At 40.7% G+C, this 20,438-nt stretch overlaps 1 protein-coding gene across 3 annotated transcripts; it reads right to left on the bottom strand.

The window, feature by feature from the left end:
- Nucleotides 1-311: 311 nt before the first annotated feature.
- Nucleotides 312-20,438, bottom strand: LOC102290665 (zinc finger protein 516; the record flags this gene model as incomplete). 3 transcript variants are annotated; one of them, XM_005917569.3, is given in 6 exon segments in its annotated part: nucleotides 312-3,453; nucleotides 4,879-4,943; nucleotides 5,338-6,624; nucleotides 7,517-9,029; nucleotides 12,857-12,897; nucleotides 20,023-20,438. In XM_005917569.3, coding segments are annotated over 4 exon segments (2,736 nt in total). In that variant the 3' UTR covers nucleotides 312-3,402.

The following is a 20,438-nucleotide window of genomic DNA, read 5'->3' on the forward strand; positions in this document are numbered from 1 at the left end:
TAAAGCCACTTATCCAAGAGCCATGAGTAAACAAAAGCGGCTTTCAACTCCTTCATTTGTTGACGTTGTCTGCCACCTGCTGGTAGAAGTGATACACTGCAGCAAGAATGACCCCAATTTTTATTTCGTTTTGTCATTTTGTTTATTAGAGCAGAAGAAATGCTTTGTACTTTATTCGAATATATATTGTGCAAACTAGAAGAAGAGAGCTGAGTCTGTTAAACTGCTGAGAAGGAACGTGACACAGTGACGTGAGACGTCTGAGTGAAGATGATGTGTGATGGAGAAAAAAAATCCAACGCCATCGCAGATCGGCATCAACCAACTTTATTTGAATTTTACAGTCAGACAAAAATTGTTGATCTGTCGAAAATATAAATTCTGAACCAACATAATAACTATGAAACATGTTTACATAGTCACAAAAATGAACCCAGCGAGAGCTCAACTGTAAGCTGGAGGTTTGCATAAGAGTTCAGACTTGCGTAAATATCCCTCTCTCAGTGCTTCCTGCCTCTTTATGCCAAACAGGAGTTACAGTTACAGGGTCGTTGCAAAACACAGGCTCAGTGATACCTGCTGTGGGAGCATCACACCCCGCTGACCCTGACCTCAAAGGTGACGAAAATTCAACATGTTTTTAACATGTTCTGCTACTACAAATATCAAATACTTTTAATTGTTGAAATCCGACTCATAGCAAACAAACAAAGACCATTAAATAAAACTATCATTTACAATATTTATCAAAAAGAAGAAAAATCTCTCCACACAGATTAAAGTCAGTGCTTTCATAATTATGGATTCTTAAGATCGCCCAAGAATCCATAAGTTGATGGCTTTTAGTTAAATGCATAGACTACGTCTCTATGGGATATGAATACACTGAGAAGGAGGAATTGAAATGTAAACATACTAAAATCTGCAAACAATGAAACACATGAAAACAACTGGAGACTGAGGTGAGTTTTGGATCAGTAGAAATGCTCATTGCTAAAAGTTCTACTTCTAAAAGAAATAAATCACAGCATTAAATGGCTACATCACTAGAATAATGCCAAAAGAAGTGCAGATGTCTGCGCTCTAATTGAAAACATAAGAGCAAATTGTTGCATTTAAATTTTAAACTTGGATTTAAAATAAAAATAAAAACATGGCAGCACTTTTCATTATTCACTGGTTGTTCTGAGACCCTTTTTGAAGACTGGCTTCAATGACGAGCGCGAGTGCTCATTTTTCACATCAATCCTGGACCTAAAGTTTGGAAAATGGCCAACGACTTTTCATTAACAAAATACAAGATAAACACTAGGGCACCGTTTCTGGTTGTGCTGTTTCACTGGTCTGCTGAAGTTACTGTAAACTACAACGGAGCAGTTTGTTAACCTGAAGCAGAGCTAGAGGACTCAATGGCATTGCTGTGCTTGAAGCAACTGAATTACATATCTGACCTTAGGAGAAATACTGATTCCAAACTGACAGGGAAAAAAAAGCACTATTTCTGTCTTAGGCCCTGGTCACACAGGGATAGCGACCGTTTGGCAACCACCTTTCAACCATCAGTTGCTAGGGGAAAATGGGTTGCTTGTTGTTCTGTGAAAACATCTGCTAAAACCTTAGAGCAGGGATGTCAAAGTCTTTTTACACTGTGGGCCACATACAGCCCACTTTGATTTTAAGTGGACTGGACTGGTGAAACTACATGAGGAATGTGTAAAACTGGAGAAAAGGTTTGGGTAGGGTTCAAAATATAAAGTTTTGAACACTGCAAAAAAAAAAAAAAATCATATATATTAAAATAGCAGAGCCTTAAAGACCAGGCAGTGATTAACCCTGTCGGAGATTTTTAGTAGAGACACCTGTGTGTTATTAATTTGAAGCTCCTACGTCTCCTCATTCTCGAGGTATCGCATTTACTGGCGTCCACGTCACCAGGCGGGTGGCTGCTTGTTGATATTGGTCATCAAAAAGGTGCCGCAACAAAAACCTTGTTATTGCTTTGGTCTCTCGATTGCTGTGATCCCCTGCAGTTTATACAGAAGATGTTGCAAACAGTCGCCAACTACTTGTCGAGTGTCAGTCAAACAATGAAAAGTGGGAGTAGTGAGGTGCCCATATGCCGCGTGGCTGAGAGCAGCCAGCCTGGGTTTGAATCTGACCTGTGGCCTGTGCCTTCCCTGCTCTCGCTCCTCTGCTTTCCTGTCATTCTTCACTGTACCCTTTCAAAGAAAGCTGTAAAAAGGCCAAAAAATATTTAAAAAAGAGAAGTGGAAAAAGTGCAAACTGGACAATGTAGAACATTTACCTTTAAAGTAAGAGTTGTGCCTTCTGAAATGTCTTGGTTAAAGTGACAAGTTGACAAGTGCTAGCATACAAATCAACATTTCCAGTGTAAACAATGAGTGATAGCATTAATATGCTAATGACCAAAGCAATGACAAGAAGATTTTTGGTGCAGCACCCTCCTCGCGACACATCTCACTCAGCAACCTCCAGGAACAACTCACCAGCTGTTAGGGTACCAAAAGTCTGCCAGGGGTTTGCAAAGGGGTCTCTAGGCCTGTGTGACTAAGGCCTTGGGTCAACACTTGCATTTTAAAGGAGAGTCCTCTGAATTTGCCCAGACTACTCTTGAGATGGTGCATAGTGACAAATAACTTTTGACCAAATGAAAACTGGCAAACTCAAAACGTTGACTCAAAAGCTGTTTGCGGTTTTTAAATTATTATTATTATTATTATTATTATTATTTAAATTGTGGGCTGAAAACACAAGTGACACCATGTTATCTGCAACAAAAATCACATACTCAACCAAGGAAATTAAAAACTTAAAAAAGAAGACATTTGTACATGAAACAAAACAACAAACTTAAACTCGACACTGATATACAGCAGTTAAAAACATGTATTTGCATCACAGCTGTTTTCAGTGGAATTATGAGTTGTAAGATTTGGTATGTTGTATTGCTCTGCAAGGATCTACTTTTTGTAACCAAAAACAAGCAGATATCTGGGCCTAAAGCCAAGAGAACATCTGTTTAGCCACATAGTTGTGGCTCTACATTTAATTTCCACCTGGCTGTGGTACTTCTACAATGCTTTCCTGTTGTTTTGTACAATAATCCTGAACATTTGCCTCATTTTCACCAAATAAAATAATCAAAAACACATCATGTGTGTTTATTTAACTATCATATCTACACTCGTAACATGCTTAACACTTCAAATCAAACAGTCATAATACAAAATCAAACAAGTCCACCGCATTGCTTTGCATATATTGTGCAGATTCCAGAGCCTCTGTGCTCTCCAGGAGTTATGGCTAGTTCCTTTGAAGAACAGCAGGCCTCTCTTTTTTCAGCAGTTAGAACTTTGCAACCAAGAGAAGCACAATGTTTCGTTACGTTCCTTTATGCAGAGACCCTGAGGATGAAGTGGAGTGGCTGTTCATCTGCAGAAGACAAGTGTGAGTAACACTAGTTAGCACTGGCACAGGTTTTCAACTGGTTCGTTTTTGAGGGTGGCTGTAGCTCAGGAGGTAGAGCAGGTCAACTACTGATCAGAAGGTTGGTGGTGCGACTGGTCCAAGTTACTCTGATGCCTCCAATGGAGTATGAATGTGTGTGAATGTTAGTAAAAAAGCACTTAAGCATGGAAAAAAGTGCCTGAATGAATGAAGCAAGTTGTATAAAGCACTTTAAATGCTCAGGTAGAGTAGAAAAGCTTTATATAGGAACCAGTCCATAGTCCCTGCAATAAATCATTCATTATCTCAACTTCATTTTCATTAAATTCTGCCCACACCCACACCCCTGCAGTAGCTTTACCCACAGTTTGAGAACCGGTGGGTCGGCTTTAGCCCTTTAGTTAAGACAAAGGTCTATGAGTGTCCTCACAAAGATGGAAATGAGCGATGCACAAATGCTGTATAGGATATGGAGAAATAGAAATTTTTAAAAATCTTTCACAAAGTCATGTTTCTCCAGTATTGTTTTACACCTCACATACAACTGTTGTCTGGCTTAGAAATCCTCAACCCTGAAGACAGACAGTGCCCATCACTCGTGTTCAAAAAGTTGCCCACACATTACTCTAGGGGGAATAGGAGAAAGCAAGAACAGTTGTAGGTAGCATCAGGGTAGGCCTGACTGACAGGCTGATGACACACCATATGGAGATGCTGTGCGAATTTTACCCTGAGGGGGACAACAATGTTTTTTTATTATTTGTTTGCCTCATCCCTGTCAGCTTCTGTTACGGAAACGAGAAGGAAGAGACAGCCAGGTTGTGGGAGCTGACAGCCACGCACGTAGATACAAGACAATACGCAGACGCACGTGTGCGCAGAAATGACAGACTGTGCTCAGACACAGACGAGGTACAGACACAGAGCAGGAACACGCAGTTGGTAAAGACATACTGTACACGGGGTGAGCAGGGACTTTATGCTGTTCTTCACTCTGGAAAGTGAGATAACTGATCTACGGTTAACTGGCTTGAGTTACCTTTAAGATGAAACTGTAGTTAAGCTTTGAACTGTGATACAAATATAAAGAGAAACACTGCCCTGCACCAGATAACTGACGGGATTTTAAAAACATAAACACAAAGTTAATCAATAATGATGTAAAGGTAGGCTTATGTTTTCAGATATAATTGGTTTGGAGCACAAAATGCTATTTTTTCCATTTTTAAACCATATTTATATACTTTATAAGTATATATCCACCAACCTAGTCGTATAACCGATTATGATATTGAATGATTTGAAAAGTCTTAAAGATTTTAAAATGAAGGATGCAATAATTATTTTAATTCACAATTCTTTTTGCCTGAAATACAAATCTAGAAATTATCAGTAAAATCAAAAACATACCTGTTTGGAAGCTTCAGACGAGGAATGGACTTCATTTCCAAAGTTTCCATTTAACTGCATCGTTGCTGTGAAAGTAGAAAGTAGTGAAAGAGCATTGAAACATCTGTTTCTCATTCTGAAAGCAGTAGATTTTTATAATAGAAATCCTATTTCCTAAAACGTTAGGCCTCCATCTAAACCAGGGGTGGGGGAACTCCAGGCCTCAAGGGCCAGTGTCCTGCAGGTTTTAGATATCACCTGAATCAAATCATTAGTTCATTACCAGGCCTCTGGAGAACATGAAGACATACTGAGGAGGTAATTTAACCATTTAAATTATCTCTGTTGGATCAAGGACACATCTAAAACCTGCAGGACACCGGCCCTTGAGGCCTGGAGCTCCCCACCCCTGATCTAAACAGTACTCAGTTCTTTGATCATTTACAGCAAATAAAGCAGAAAGCAAAGCTTCCTCCTTACCCTGTGAAACAAGCCTGGGATCAACAAAGCCCCAGTGCTGATAGAGAGCTGCCAGATCATGTGGACTGTAGTTTTTCAGGATACTTAAAATATCGATGTCCGTTGGCGTTTCTCCTGTTGATTCACTCTTTCCCTGAGATATTCGGAGTGTATCTAAATATGCTTTGCCTCCGTGTAGCCCCCACATATTCATGGCAGCCCAGAGATCAGAACCTTTGGGACCTGAAGAAAAGTCACTTGAATGCCTGCGAGAGTGGAGCTTATCTGTGTTAGAGGAAGAAGAAGAATTCCCACTGCGATTTCTTGCCAGCATAAAACCCAAACCCTCCTGTGGGAAGTTCCCCTCCACAGTGGCTCTGTTGCCTCTTTGTTTTGGGCTGCTGGTAGGCTGCAAGCTCTGGAGACTCTTGCTGTTCACAATGCTGTTCACAATGCTGTTTGACGAAGTAGCTTGGGTGCTGGAGCCTTTAGATCCACCCCCCACTGTTCGGTTATGCTCCTTCTTTTGATTTTGGAGTCCAACCTTGCCACTAGACTGTGTCGCATCTGAAGGTCGTGAGTCCTTTGACTGATGCTTGGACTTCAGGGTGCTTGATTGATTCTTGTGGGACGACTGCTTATTGCTGCTGCTGCTGCCATGGTTTGTGACCCCGGGAGGCTGTGTGCGCTGCGTTCTTGGAGTAGGCAAAGCTGGACAGTCCTTGCCTTCGAGGAAGGGTGGCGGCCCTGTGCGTCTCCACTGAGAAGCACCTGCCTTTAAACTCTTGAGACTATTAATGCTAGGTGCCCACTTGGGTGCCATGGTACTGCTGCCATCCACCCTGTGGGCAACACGCTGATGGATCCACAGTACTTCTGGGTAGTTGGTGGTGTGGGAGCAGTATGGGCACTGATGTCTCACCAGGCCCTGTGTTTTTACTGAAAAACTAACATCAGTTATGGGTAAAGAAGAAAGATTGAGGAGGCTGCTAGCATCGCCAGTAGCATGTCCCTGCTCTTTCACCTCTGAGCCATTTGTCTTTTCCATTTTAATGTTTGACTCTACTAACTCCTGGCTTGGAGAACATGAATATGGATTCCAATATGGCTGACTGAGCAGGATGCTCCTGCTTCTGAGGTAGTCCATGTATCTTGAGGCTTTGGAACCACTTCTGCTTATGTCCAAATTGATGCTCTGTTTGCTGTAGGAACTCAGGACGTCCTGGTGCTGCGTGTGCAGGTGAGACCTGAGTAGCGCGGTGTCAACAGTGTGGAAATCACAGTGCTCGCAGAAATATTTTTTTTTATCTGCAGGTAAAAACAGAAGGGGACATTCATAACAGATGAGGTCAGTTTTTTTTACATATACAAAAAGACTGTATAATAAAGACAGAAGGATCACACATCTAGCTAAGGAAGGAAAAAACACCCCTAATTAGACAAAAAGATAGAATTATGTATTGTGCTATTATTAAATGTAAATTGTGTTTATTTATTGGTCATTATAAATGCAGATGCCAAAATATTAGCAAACAGCTCATATTGGCCCTATTAGCTTTATTTCATGATTACTGGTGCTGCCATGATGAGTATTGACAGTCATTGTGGTAAGTCAGACTGGTAGAACATAGCATCAGCACGTTTTAATAGTAATAAAGAAATTTGTCATTAGTCTAAAGATATTGTACACAAATAGAAGCTGTTCCATAAAATTTTCCATATTGATATTTTGTCCCACCCCTGACACACAATTAATAAATCTAAATCTGAATCTACAAATCCAACCAAAACAGTTTTTTAAAGATTTGTTAAGACAATAAAACAATTATTAATGCTGAGATTTATATATTAAGAGTCCCTTAAAAATATTAGGTAAGGTAACCTTACTGCGTTTGTATGTTTACAGACATTCTTGTGTAAAAAAAGGGCAATTACTGCTGCTGTAATCCATTTAGAAATTCGCTAGTGATCTCTCCTTTACACAATATATTGCCAATTTAACTCATTTTTGTACTAGAGTTGTAGTTTCATTTACCTTTCAGAAATCAATTTGTATAAAATACAGCCCTTAATTGATGCTTTGATGCTTATAAATGGTAAAAGTACAAAACTGTTCTAAGTCTGATCAACGAATATAAACTCTTGTCTAAGCTCTGTCGTGGATAATGTATTATGGTGTGTTGTGGTGTATTCGGCTCACCTTCCTGGTCTAGGCTCTTGATGTTCTTCGTCTGTTTAGATGAGGAGTGAACATCTTTAACGTTTTTAGTCTGTAGTGCTTCATAAAATGCTTGACCAAGTCCATTCAGCAGAATAGAGTCCTTCTGGCTAATCTTTTTGTCACCAACTTTGTGATCAAGGCCTGCGTCACCCTTCCTCTTCTTAAGATTGGAGCCGGCTGTGTCATTTGGCTTTCTCTTCTTCTCTTGCTTCAAGGGGACGTACTCGCCTTTTTCTATGTCATATGCCACTTCCGCATCAGCTAATCTCTCCTCCCATCCCAGACATTTTTCTGTAGCCTCCACTAGCCGTCCTCTTGTAGCTAACTGCCATGACTGGTAACTACAAATTGGATCCAGCTCAGGAATTCGACTGCCCGGCTTCACTTCCGCAGGGCTTTCCCTGGGTCCAGCAGAAATGAGGTTCAGGCTTTCCAAAAACTGCCTCTTAGCATCTTGCACCTCGGAGGACTCCACATTTCCTTGTGTTGGATTCTGCATCTGAGTGCGGGTGTGGTTCAGTTTATGCAACTTTTCATGTATCTGCAGTGTCATGCGGTCATTGAAGAAGTTACCGCAGCCTGCACAGAGCTCATAGAGGCACTCTTCATTCGTCAGTAATGCTGGGTCCTGAGGAACCCCGTTGATGGTGGCAGGCGGTTCGTTGCTTTTGCTGCCCCTTAGCTGGGCTTTCACTCGATGAATGCGCATGTGGCTTTGGAGGAACCACGCTTGGCGAAAGCGTCGTCCACATATCCGGCAACCGTGATCTTGAGAGCCACGGTGCCTTTTCATGTGGGACTTGAGGAGTAATACCTGAGGGAAAACCTGGCCACAAATGGTGCAGGAAAAAGGTCCGTCATCACCTCCATCGCTAACCTCGACACCATCTTTAACCTTTTTCTTGGTTGTTTTCTTCTTGACCTTTCCATTAATGTTATGAGCTTTATCAGGTGGGCTGCTGAGCTCAGGAGGGTCAGTTATATCAGCATCCTCTTTCTGCCCTTCATCTCCATCCCCCTCCCTGTCACTGAGGTTTTGGCTCAAAAGGCCCAATTTATGGCTTCTAATATGGGCCTTTAGGCTGCCCTTCTGAGCTGTCCTGTGCTCACAGTAGGGACACTTGTAAGGCTTCTCCCGAGTGTGTCTTCTCATGTGCTGAGATAGAGAGCTTAGAAGTGGAAAACTGCGACCACACACCCCGCAGGTGTGGCATGGGGTTACCTCATCCTCTGCCTCCACTTTAGCTGTGTGTTTTTGTGAAACATCCTCCCTTTCTTCTGTCTCCATCACTTTTCCAAGACCACCGGTCATCAAGAATCACCACAGCTGTTTAATAAATCCTCTGTGAAACTCAAGAAAAGTTATTCTTCCAAAACTTATTGAGTTCTCAGCACAGGTAACAAAAACTTGCCAAACATCACAGCTTTAGTATCCAATCCCGATCTCTGAAGAGAAGTTCCTTCATCAAGTGGCATGCTGTTTTTATGATACCTGGAAAAAAAGAAACTGAAATGAGTCCCATGATAATTAAATTAACTACCAAAATTCAGAAAAAAGCCAGTTAAAAAAAGTCTGTCCAAATGGCTTTAAAATAATATGAAAACATAAATGAAAATACAGTATTTAAGGAAAAAACAGAGATTGCACAAAGACAACGAGCTTGAAAGTGGCCACAGCATTTGTGACTCACTATCTTATAAACCAGATTGTATAACAATCTATACCAACAAGAGATTTGCAACAGATAAAAAAGCACTGCAGTGAGAGTAGACACCCCTGGTTTAATTTCATATCTTTAAATAGAATAAACTGCTGACTGAATAACTGAATAATATTTTGGTTCAAAAACTGTTTAAGATCAAGCAGTTGTTGATTCACATTAAGGTTGTTTTACTCTGTGCTAAGAGAGGGTGAGAGCTCACTGAGGCAATTTGCATCACGGAGATTTTGGAATAACCTTTGTCCTTTACTGGATGAACGACGGCTGTCTGTACCTATTAGACCACGGGTCAGTGTCTCAACATGCGTGTGTCTGTCAGACCTTTGGTTGCTTATGCCGAAATTGAGTGTGTGAGGTGAAGCATGAAGAGATGTATTCATTCCTGGCCGGCCAGGATGAGCCCCCAGGGGCCATCCACTCTAATTCACGATCAATAATCCATTATCAACAAACTTCATTTTAGAAACTCACTTACTCGCACATACAGAGCACGGATTCTGGGCTGAGTGCTGATGCAAGATTGTAAGTAAAAAGGTAAGAATGTATATTTGTAACTTTTAGTATCAAAATAATCTAAATCTTTAAGGTTTTACACACAAATCATTGTTGAGACTGCAGGTATAGTGATGTAGCATTTGTCCAGATCCCTGACCTGGTTTATACCTACATTTTTGGCTTTTTTTTTTTTTCAAGGATGATGATTTTTTTTTTTTTTAAATCTTAAAATAGCTTGCCTCGGACAGTAATGTTTTATCAAAACTCCAAAAAACTTTGGCAACATGAACACAAGGCTAATCAGCACATACTGGATCATTTTTGCATGGCCTGCGATGCTGATTCATAATCACATATTTAGTGGTGAATCCAACAAGATTCAGTAGCAGATAAGAAATGTTGGTGATCGTGAAGTTATAGGAAATGGTATTTAAAAGGGTTAATTTAACACATTAGCTAAATATTATCATATAATACATAAAAAAAACCAAACCATAAAATTGAACTTTTTATGTTTGCAGCACATTTTTTTGGAACAGCCTGTCCAATATATGCTTTGAGACTCATCTTGAACAGGTCAGCTGCTCATGTTCGCAACATGTTTCTTTTTCTACTCATATAGGGAACTTTTTTTTTCTTTTTTATCGGAACGACCAACTCGGGAGATACAAGATTCTCCCCTTTTTAAAAAAAACCCAAAACAAAACATGATCGCTTCCAGGGAAACACTGGGGAAAAAAATAAGTTTGTTGTTCTATGAATTGACCTCATAAACTTTAGAACAACTTCAGTGTTTTTTTCCATAATGCACATGTAGGCGAATATATTTCATCATAGTCATCAAGTTCACCAAAGCAAGAATCAAAGTAGTTACCAGGAAAATTATGGAGATGGGTAAAAAAACAGGACATCTGCCCTTTTGTGTCATCTGGTGAAGTTATAAAGACACTGGGAAATGATGTACCTGATATTTGTTTTGTTGTATATACATCTGCTGCACCTGCTTTGGCTGGTGGGGTAAAACATGTCAGGTAAAGGTGCCTGTAAAGCCACTCATTCTCATTTAATTATTTGTATCTCTTTCTGTTGTTTATTGGAGAGGTTTGGGGATGCCCAAGTTCAAACCATCTCAACCTTTCCTCTCTAACTTTGCCTATAAAAGCAATTTGTGCATCTTTAACTCTGCTAGCTCCCTCTCAGCCTTATTCAGTCTTATTATACTACAAAATATGATATTCTGCATTGAAGAAAACCAGGTTTTTGCTTGTATATGCTGACAGTTCTTAGAAAGAAACACCAAATTGACAAAAGTCTCTATCAGCAGGTCAAGCTTAGAGAAAAATCAGAATTGCTTAAAGAAAATTGGAATCTAGCGATAAATCTTTCATCATTTTAGAGATAAATGATCTTGTCTGCCAGGAAAATGAGTTTGATGTGAGAAGCTCCTTTAGAGACTTCTTATCAAGACCTCAAAAAATGACAAACATACAAGCAGCTGTGGTGCTCTACATAACGAACAGTGCATGGCAGAGGCAGCCTGATGTAGCTAAACATGTTCCTCAGGCAACGACGACCATTTGTTTGGCTGTTTTTAGTGAAAGAAGGTACTCTAGCTCAGCCAGGCAGTCAAAAGAAAAACCTGCTATTGTGTCAGCCGCACCAGAACTGTCACATCGCCTCATGTCTGGCCCTCCACCCCTCATTAGGGGGTCGAGAGAGTTATTGTTAAACCGAAGAGGCCTGGGCCTACCCATCACTGTCTTCAAATGGGCGAAGAGGCGAGACAAAAGACAACGTTTGTTTGTCTCGTCTTTCTTTGAATGCAAGGGGGAAAAATAGGTACACATACTCATAAAGGCTAAAGCAAAAACACTGACTCCAGCATGATTTCCAGGAGGTGAGGTTGTTCGTCTAATTATCTGCTGTATGTGCATCTGCATCTGTCTAAATGCGTGCCTGCCTGCTTGCTATCATGTGTGCTGATCCGCTCACGCTACAATGGGTGCTGAACCCAGAATCTGGAGGAGTTTAGGAGGGTTTTTTCTGGACATGGCAGGTGTTTGGTAGGCAGACGCTATCAGATTAACGCACGGGCAATGTGGCACACTGTCTCCAAGAGGGGGGAGGATATGGGAGAGAAACTGGAAGGTGGCAATTAAGGGGTTATGGTTAAGGCGAATGTAATGAGTTAACACAATGGGGATAAAGTCAGAGAGCTGAGGGCAACAGATGGGAATAAACGGGCCATCAGAAAGGAGGTAGCCGCCTCTACAGTATGAGCTTATGCCTTTGTCAAAGCAGCCTATCTGCTTAGTGAGTGCTAATATTTGCATCTGCAGTGTCCTACTACTGCATGTGTACACAACAAAAATAATCGTGAAAACTCCCCTTGTCTTACCCCCTCCTCTCCTTCCTGTACTCGGCTATCTTTTCCACCTCTTCAGCCTTTATCCCATACAACAGTCAAAGCCCATTGGAGGATCTGTAAAGTAATGCAGATAGCCAAACATGTTGCTCTGGGGCTTAACTCATTTCTTTTAGAATCCCTCGCTCCATTTTTCACTCTCTTTTCTCTGGCTGATGAATAGGCACGTCCAGTCAGCTGTCCGCACACTGATTCATCCTGACGTCCCAACCAGCTCAGCACAAACTCCCTATGGTCAGGGCACTGATGCTGAGAGCTTGCGTTCTGCGATGTGCGTGTGTACTCGCATGAAAATATTCACAGCGTTGCATGTTTGCGCACTGATTGTGTGCCCGGTTGCTGCTGTGGACTGGAAGTCTCCCATCTAATCTTTAAAAACACCTAAAAAAGCCTCAAATACCAATTTTTCCTTTTGCAATAAAGAAGTGTCCACAACAGCTGACGTCTGCACATTTCTGTATTTGCAAACTAGTGAGAGATGTGAAAAATCATTGCTGTGTGTATACCCCATGACTGTGTGCATGCATATGTGCACACAGTGCAAGTGTGTGTGTGCATGTGCTGAAGTCATCCAAATATTCACATCCACAAACCTGTGCCAACATACCCCTGACTGGAGATGGCATGTGACTGTCCTTATGCTAGTGTTCAAAGCCACAGTGACTCGCTAAGCCTCACCTCGCATCTACCGTTTTGTGTCCAGTAATCCTGTCCACCAACTGCAAACACAAATGAAAATATTACACGTTATCTTTGCTGCAAATATAGTCTGAGTCTATATTCAGGATATTTTCTATCATATTGTTCCCATCTTTAACTTATCCAGATGGACAGTACAATAAATTTAAGAAAAACCTTTCTGCCCATCAGTCATTCCTGACAGTATGATTAATCTTGTGTCAGTTGTTAGCGGATTACAGGAAATACAGTGTTGCACAAGGGATATTTCACAACAAATTAAAAGCAAAGTCGAGCTTGCCACATCAAGTCCTAGTGGACCAGAGATATCCTCAGAACTGATAATTATCACATCTTTCATTACGAAAATTCTGAAAGTGTGGGGCGGTTTAAACCTACAAAATGTTCTATTCTTACATGCTGAAGAAGAAGGAGGACGCCCACAAGCATAGCAAACACTACATGTGGAAGATGGTGACTCGTGCAGCTGCTGCAATAGCTGCACCCCAACCCGATGATAAGAAAGGCAAAGAAAGGCAGCAAGAGTCAGATATGGAAATACTTTGCATTTGCAAGGAGGATGATCGGGGAGTGATTATTGATTCACAAAAGCCAATGTTCAATGATGCTACTGTGATTTTTAGAACAAGCAAGAAAATAGTTAAGAGAAGAACCTAAAAGCCCGACATCTAGACCAGTTCACAGAATGAAAGGCGACCGAGTTTCAGTTCAGCATTTAAATATGCAAAGTATCATGTTCTCCTGAAATACATATTACCATTTTGTTTTTAAAAGCAAGAACTGCTGTTGTGAAGTTAACTATAATGGCTAATGATTTAACTAATTTTACCTTTTAAAGTTAAGCTACTCACATTTCAGTCCATTTCCTGTTATCAAAGTAAAATCTTAACATTTCTTGTTCTGTACTGCTTTTATTTACAGATAATGTAATTTTGTAATGTTCAAGTGTTTTTTAATAAAGGAGTTGGGTATCGGGAATCATGTAATTCTACTGGTATTGCTACTGACTTCTACATTTCTGGCATAGATATATCTATAGTAGGCACAACTGAAACTCAATGATCTGTAAAGATTAATTACTTTACTCACTTTTAATTAATGGCCTTCAATCCCATAGAAATCTACGTGAAAGGGGATTTCTTACTTGACCTCTGTAGACACTTTCCTGCCCTTTTTATGCACTCAAGTCATTCACTGTCGGATATACTGAATAATCAAATTCACAAAATTTGTAGATCTTGATCATACGATGGTTCAAAATGGAAGTATGAAACCACACACTCACACACTCGCAGCTGTCAATCACAAGTCATTGAGCATGTGGTCTCACAGTCAGACCCGCCCCTTCTCGAGCCATCTTAGTTTCTGCAACCAAGAAAGCGACAGCAGAAACGCTCAAGGCTTTAGATCAGGTGATGTCACAGCAGCTACGCCCATCTTTTATCGATCTTTTATGATTACCTACTCTTCAAAGCAAAAATGGCCAGCTTCTGGTTAATTGATATAATAATTTTTTACTTAGAATGTCAATGTTAAAAAACAATAAATAGTTGAGTATACATTTAAATATTGCTGCCCTTCCAAGTTATTGCCAGAAATACTAGTGGATTAAATGTATTATTTATTTTATTAATGTTCAACAGCAGGTCCCAGTTCACTACCCGTTTCTCTCTCTCTCTCTCTCTCTCTCTCTCTCTCTCTCTCTCTCTCTCTCTGAGAAGGGGAACAAGTAAACAGATGATAGCCATGCTAACCGGCGCTGTTGTGCAGTACTCGGATGTATGAAACAAGCAGGTGTATGTCAGTTTTGTGTCAGGGTGTCTTCTGTCTTTTAGACTCGTCAATTCACCATTTTTTTCTCTGGTTAGTTTAAGATAATTTCTTACAGGTTTTGTGGGCTCAACACAAACTCCAGGTGCAAGCATGACTTCATGTGTAGCAACTATCCAATACAAGTCAACAACTGGACATCAGATATATTGCCTTGAATACAAACTCGTCCAGTTAACAAAAGAAATATCAGTGTGTTTAAAAAAAAGCTTTCCTTCTATCCTTCAGTCAAATACCTAATATAAAAAATATAAAGAAATATTTGTCATCATAAAAATGTTAAATGTCAAGATATTTTTCCACTTGCGTGGTGTGACTGCAGAGCTAACAATGACTTTCTCAGAGTAATACAGGCATGCTTCTTCCCATCCTGCCAGCGTGGCCTGAATGCAGCAGTAGAGGTCTTAGAATAACCTAGTGACCACAGAACAACCTCATTAGAGTGAAGTCTTGAAAAAACTGGCAAAACAAGATCAACACACAGTGATAAAAGTACACAGCTCAGTCCTTCCAGACAACTCTCCATCCCACCACAGCTGGATTATCCTTTTACAGCTCACAAGCAACTCCTGTTATTATTCAGGGCCTATGGCGTTCCTAGAATGACTTAATTGCACAAAAACAGTGAGGCCGCAAGGCGCTGTGGGCGACCAGCCTAATGTACCTAAAAGATTAGACAGCCATGAGCTCAACAGTCACAAGCACGGACAAACTTGCGCACATTCGTGCCCATCCCCCTCCTTGGGCAACTCTCCACTTGGTTACACAACATATACAGGGATTACTCTTCATTGCATGAGATGAGCTGCTCAATGAGTGGCTTTTATCATGGATGCCCCTTTGTGCACAAAAGGGGCATCCGTGGCATGACAGAGAAAAGACGGCAGCGGTTTTACCTGCTGCAGAAATACACAGTGGTCTCATGCAGACATCAGAAACTACCTGAGCAGCTCCACTAAAGAGCAGAAAGGCAAAGATGAAGAGTTGTCATTTTTAGGGCTATTTTCAATTACTATAGGTTATTATTACTGTTGATTTATCCTCCATGGTAGGCCTGAGGATCCACTGTGTACCCACTCTCTTTTCGGTTCGGATTGGCTAGTGTGGGAGACACTGGAGTATAATCTGCTGGCATTAACTTGCTCTCTAAAAAAAGCACTCTCGACAGGGATTAGATTATCATGGCAAGGTCAACTCAAACTCACTCCGACTGTCTCCCTTTATGTCTCTATCACTCTGGTTTTACTTTATCAGCCTTCCTCTCATCGTTCGGCCTCCTGTCCATAGGTGTAAATTCGAAGACACTGATTTCATTGTCACCTAAATACGAGTCAAGCCACTAAGTAAAAGAAATGACAGCAGATTAAAGGAGATTAAGCCTACAGAATAAGGCCAAGAGAAGTAGTAAATCAGAACACTTATTAGAAAATGTTTTGTTGATTTAAATTATGTAAAAGTATTATTGCTTTGTTAAGCCTATTTATGATTATCATCATTTTCTAGTTATTTTTCTGGTGACTGACTAATAGGTTCATCAAAAAGGAGGCTGTCACTGTAATCTTATGCATCTTAAATTGGAGATAAACTTTAGCTTGAGTTGATCCTCAGACTAATGAAGATTGAGCCCAAATAATGGACACAGCCACTTTAACTGTACAGTAAATATTATTTTTATGACAGGTTTGCAGTCAGAATTAATGTCTGCATGCAAAAAGTGCATCAGAGGCTGAGGAGGCTGAATCACTCCCCTGCAAATCAGAAAGAAATTTGACGTAATTTTAACAAAAATAAATACAAAATGCTAAAGCTGATATTTCTAATCAAACGTACTTTAAGTTGCTTTGGTTTTGCTTTTTCCTGACATCTAATGTTGATCTCTATCTGCGTAAAAAAATCATAATTCTCAAGTTACGTAGTAGATAATGATTTGTAACGACATGTGTGTGTAATTTCCCGTTTCCTGATGATTAAGGTAAGGATTGAAAAAGCGTAAGGGGATACCTGCTTAGCGATTTTACCCTGGAGCAAAAGAATGACAGCTGGCAGGAGGGTCTGGATTAGGTTTCCCATAGGGGTATTGCATCTTTTACACCACCACTTCTTTGGAATAGAATGAGCCGATAGTAACCTGATTCCTCCAGACCCATCCAATCTCGTCTCATTGGTCTCAATGGGACCAAACAGAAGGGATCTGTGAACGCCTTACTCATCCCTCCCATCTTCCATCTGCCAGTGTCTGCACTCCAGTTCCTCCACCGGAGACTTAAAGGCCATGTTCTTCTTTCTTTTCTTTATTGAGGAACCTATATGAATCATCAAAAACTATAAATGTTCTCCGCCCATTCAATTCTTAATTGTGCTAAAATAAAGAAACGCTGCTTTGTGGTTTTGTAAAAAATGACGCAGTAGCTAAATTAGTGTTGCCCAAAGAACTGATCACAATAAGCTCCTAAAGAAAATTCAATTTGTTTTACATTTACATTTTCAGAATTTTTTTAACATAAATATGAATATTTTTCATTTGTAATTAGAAGACAAATTTCCTGATTAATTAATTTGGTGTCGAAAAATTTGCAAACACGTTATAAAAGTTAAAACTTTGAACTTTAGAAAAGAAAAAAAAAAGCATGTTTAAATATTTTACATTTATAATTCTCTTTTTTTGTTTAGGAAAAAATAGCAATTTGAGTAGATTTACTTGCTTAAATTTTAAATGCTTAAGCTTGTCCCTAAAGATTTTCTGTAGGATGATGTTTCTCATCTGTTTACATAAGGCCCAGGTAATGTGACCACCACCACATGCTCTGAATGCAGCATGTGATCCATCTGTATGATGTGCTGTTAGGTAATCACATCAAAAGAGAGGATGCACACTCAGCAAGAACGCGTACGCCTTTTAGCCACAGATTCACCCGCTGCAGACATTTGGCCCACTGAACAGTGCAGATGTTTTTACGTCTAAGTGTAAAGCTCAGTTTCCTGTGTTTAACCCACTCAGAACTTGTTTTCTTTTTTAGGGGTTTTTAGTTGTTTCATTCTGAAAAAACTAACTCCACTGTGATTTGCATGTATGTTAAACATAACTGAAAGATTGTTACACCTACTATAGATGTTACACTGAGAAATAAATTGACTAAAGCCACTTTTCCCTCAGGGACGAGGAAATCTTTCAAAGATGGTTTAAAGTTACATGACTGCATGATCTGGATTGCTTAAAACATTTGGGGCGGAGAGTGTCTGTATGAAAACAGTAAGTGATAACAGAGGTTGTGATCAACAGCAGCACTGCAGCTCATGTTTGGCCATTTGTGTTAATATGACTTTTTTTTTAACAACGCTACAGGAAACTGGTTGAAGTGTTTGCCACACGACCAAAAGTACTGAGACCAGGTGCAGTGAACTTGGAATTTTACTGCCTTTGAAATGGCTGTTTCAAAGACTGGGTTAGGTAGGCAGTTTGTGATCAATCTGAAAAATTACAATTATAACCTGAATACAACTAGTTGCGTCGGGTGCCCTATTGCAAAGACAGGTGTTGAATGGGAGTTTCCCTCATCAGTGTTGGCAATTAGACGGCAAATTATTGGAGACGGGTTGCCTGCCTCCAGGAATAGCCTTATGATCGAAAGTGGCCACCCAGAGGTTGAGGATGTTGCACACTCAGCCTGTGGGCGACCAACTGGTAACGCAGCCACTTCAATCAGTCGCTGAATGCAAAAAAAAAACAATCAAACAAAAACTACAACTGAAGTTTGTTGTTTGTTTTTTTGTAGATTCGAGGAGGTTGTCATCTTATTTCTCTTTTGGTGTCACTGAGACACAAAGCAGAAACATGAAAACATGCTGAGTATTTACTGCTTCATACTGGATTCACAGGGAACAACAGTTTAATGGTTTCAGGGATTTTTTTTTTATTGTAAACTGAGGTTTGTAAAAATAATTTAAAGACTAAGAAGCTTCATTTTCATTTGATGAGGTCATTGACATTCACCCCAGATTAAAGTGCTGCCCACTAAAAAGAAAGGAAATTGAAATGATTATTACCACCCATTTTAAAACTTGTGTTTGTGCTTATTTTCACTTACAATAACAATTGCCTTTGTTTTGCAACCACAAAACAGGTTATTACATAAAAACATTAGCATGGGCACTGCTTATTTAACAAGTGTCTTATTTTCAACACAATTTCCACACAGAATTTCCCAATCACTGCATCCCTACTTTCAGCCCACTGTCACAATGGGTGCTGCCCAAAGTGGAGATGGCCCGACCCCTCACATCCTCCTGCCTGCGCTGTCTGCACCCCTCCCCCTTCCAGCAACAAGCCTCTGTCCAGACCCCCGGCCTCCTGACCTAATCTAGATGATTAAATCATTTTTCTTTAGCACAAATTTTGTCCCCCCACTAGTCTTGTCTGGTAGTTGTCGCACACCCTCCCCTATTGATCGCCATGCTGAGGAGATTACCCTAATAGCTGGGATTACCTCCCCACATGTTGGTTGGTTACTCTAGGGGAGGAGGGGAGGGCTGGAGATGGTGCATGATGTGCAAGTGCAAAGAGGGAGGGGGGGAGTAAAACATATTAAAAAATTAAAATTAAAATCTAGACCTGGATTTGTTTGTTGCCTGTGAGTACTATAAAAGACAAACCAATATTACTCTCTGTGGGATGTAAATGAGACTTTTAAGCACCCACATAACAATCTTTATCATTCAGTGCTATGCTGTGCATGATCAGTCATAAGACAAGAGCTTTTTGAGGCAGGGGTAGACAAACAACACCCCCCAAGGCCCTTTCTGACAAAAATTGGGACCGCTCCTCCTGCTTAGCCCAGCTGAAATCCAGTTTGAGTGCTAAATCAGCCTCAATCTTTATAAAAGGTTAAAAGTTTCAATTATATTTTGTTATAGATTATTATGCGCTATTTTTTTGTTTCTTTTGCTTTGTTTGGTACTACTGGTCAGACAAAAGAAGCAAAACACACACCATTTTTTGACTTTTGGACCCTACTCATCAGTCCTCTCCTGATAACAATACAGTTTAAGTGGCCCATCCACATGTTTCACTGAGGCCTCTGTGGTGTGGAGGCTCGGTGGGTGTTTTAGCTCACTGTTTCTAACCAGTGCAAGGGGTGAGAGTGGTTAGAAATCAAGATGTTAGACCCACTGTGACACGAAGGCAGGCGGGCAGGCTGAGAGAGAGGCTGGAGGCCATTCAGACAGTGCAGAGCAGAGAAAAGGAATTCCGTTAATCCGCCGCTGATCCGGTACAATGGCAGCCTTGTTGTCTGTCCCGTTTGCGCTCACTTACTCACCACAAGTTTGCGTGCGTCGACCGCCTTCACAGCTGTGCCCGAACAGCACCGGAGATGATGGTAATGGTTAAAGAAGCGATAATGTGTGGAGCTGGCAGGGAGGGGGGTGTCAAGTCGCTACATGTAGGAAACAGCCTCGCTTCACGGGACACACGACTTCTCCCGAGTGCGTTACAAATAACTGACATCCATATTTAGTTGCCAACTAACCGACGGGGATGTTGTAGTCAACTTTCGCCAGCACAAACTCAAAACGGAGCACTTCTCGTATAAGCTGCTCCCGTCCGACACCCCACCGGGTCTCTTTTGTTAGTTAACCGTCGTTTGGCTTCACTCCTTACCTCCAGAGGGGTTAACGATAGGCGGCAGGTCGCTCCTGAAGGAATCCCATCACGGACCGAGCTCTCGCCTCGCAG

The sequence above is a fragment of the Haplochromis burtoni genome, unplaced genomic scaffold, assembly GCF_018398535.1.
Source record: "Haplochromis burtoni strain Fernald_Lab_line unplaced genomic scaffold, NCSU_Asbu1 Contig_25, whole genome shotgun sequence".
NCBI lineage: Eukaryota > Metazoa > Chordata > Actinopteri > Cichliformes > Cichlidae > Haplochromis > Haplochromis burtoni.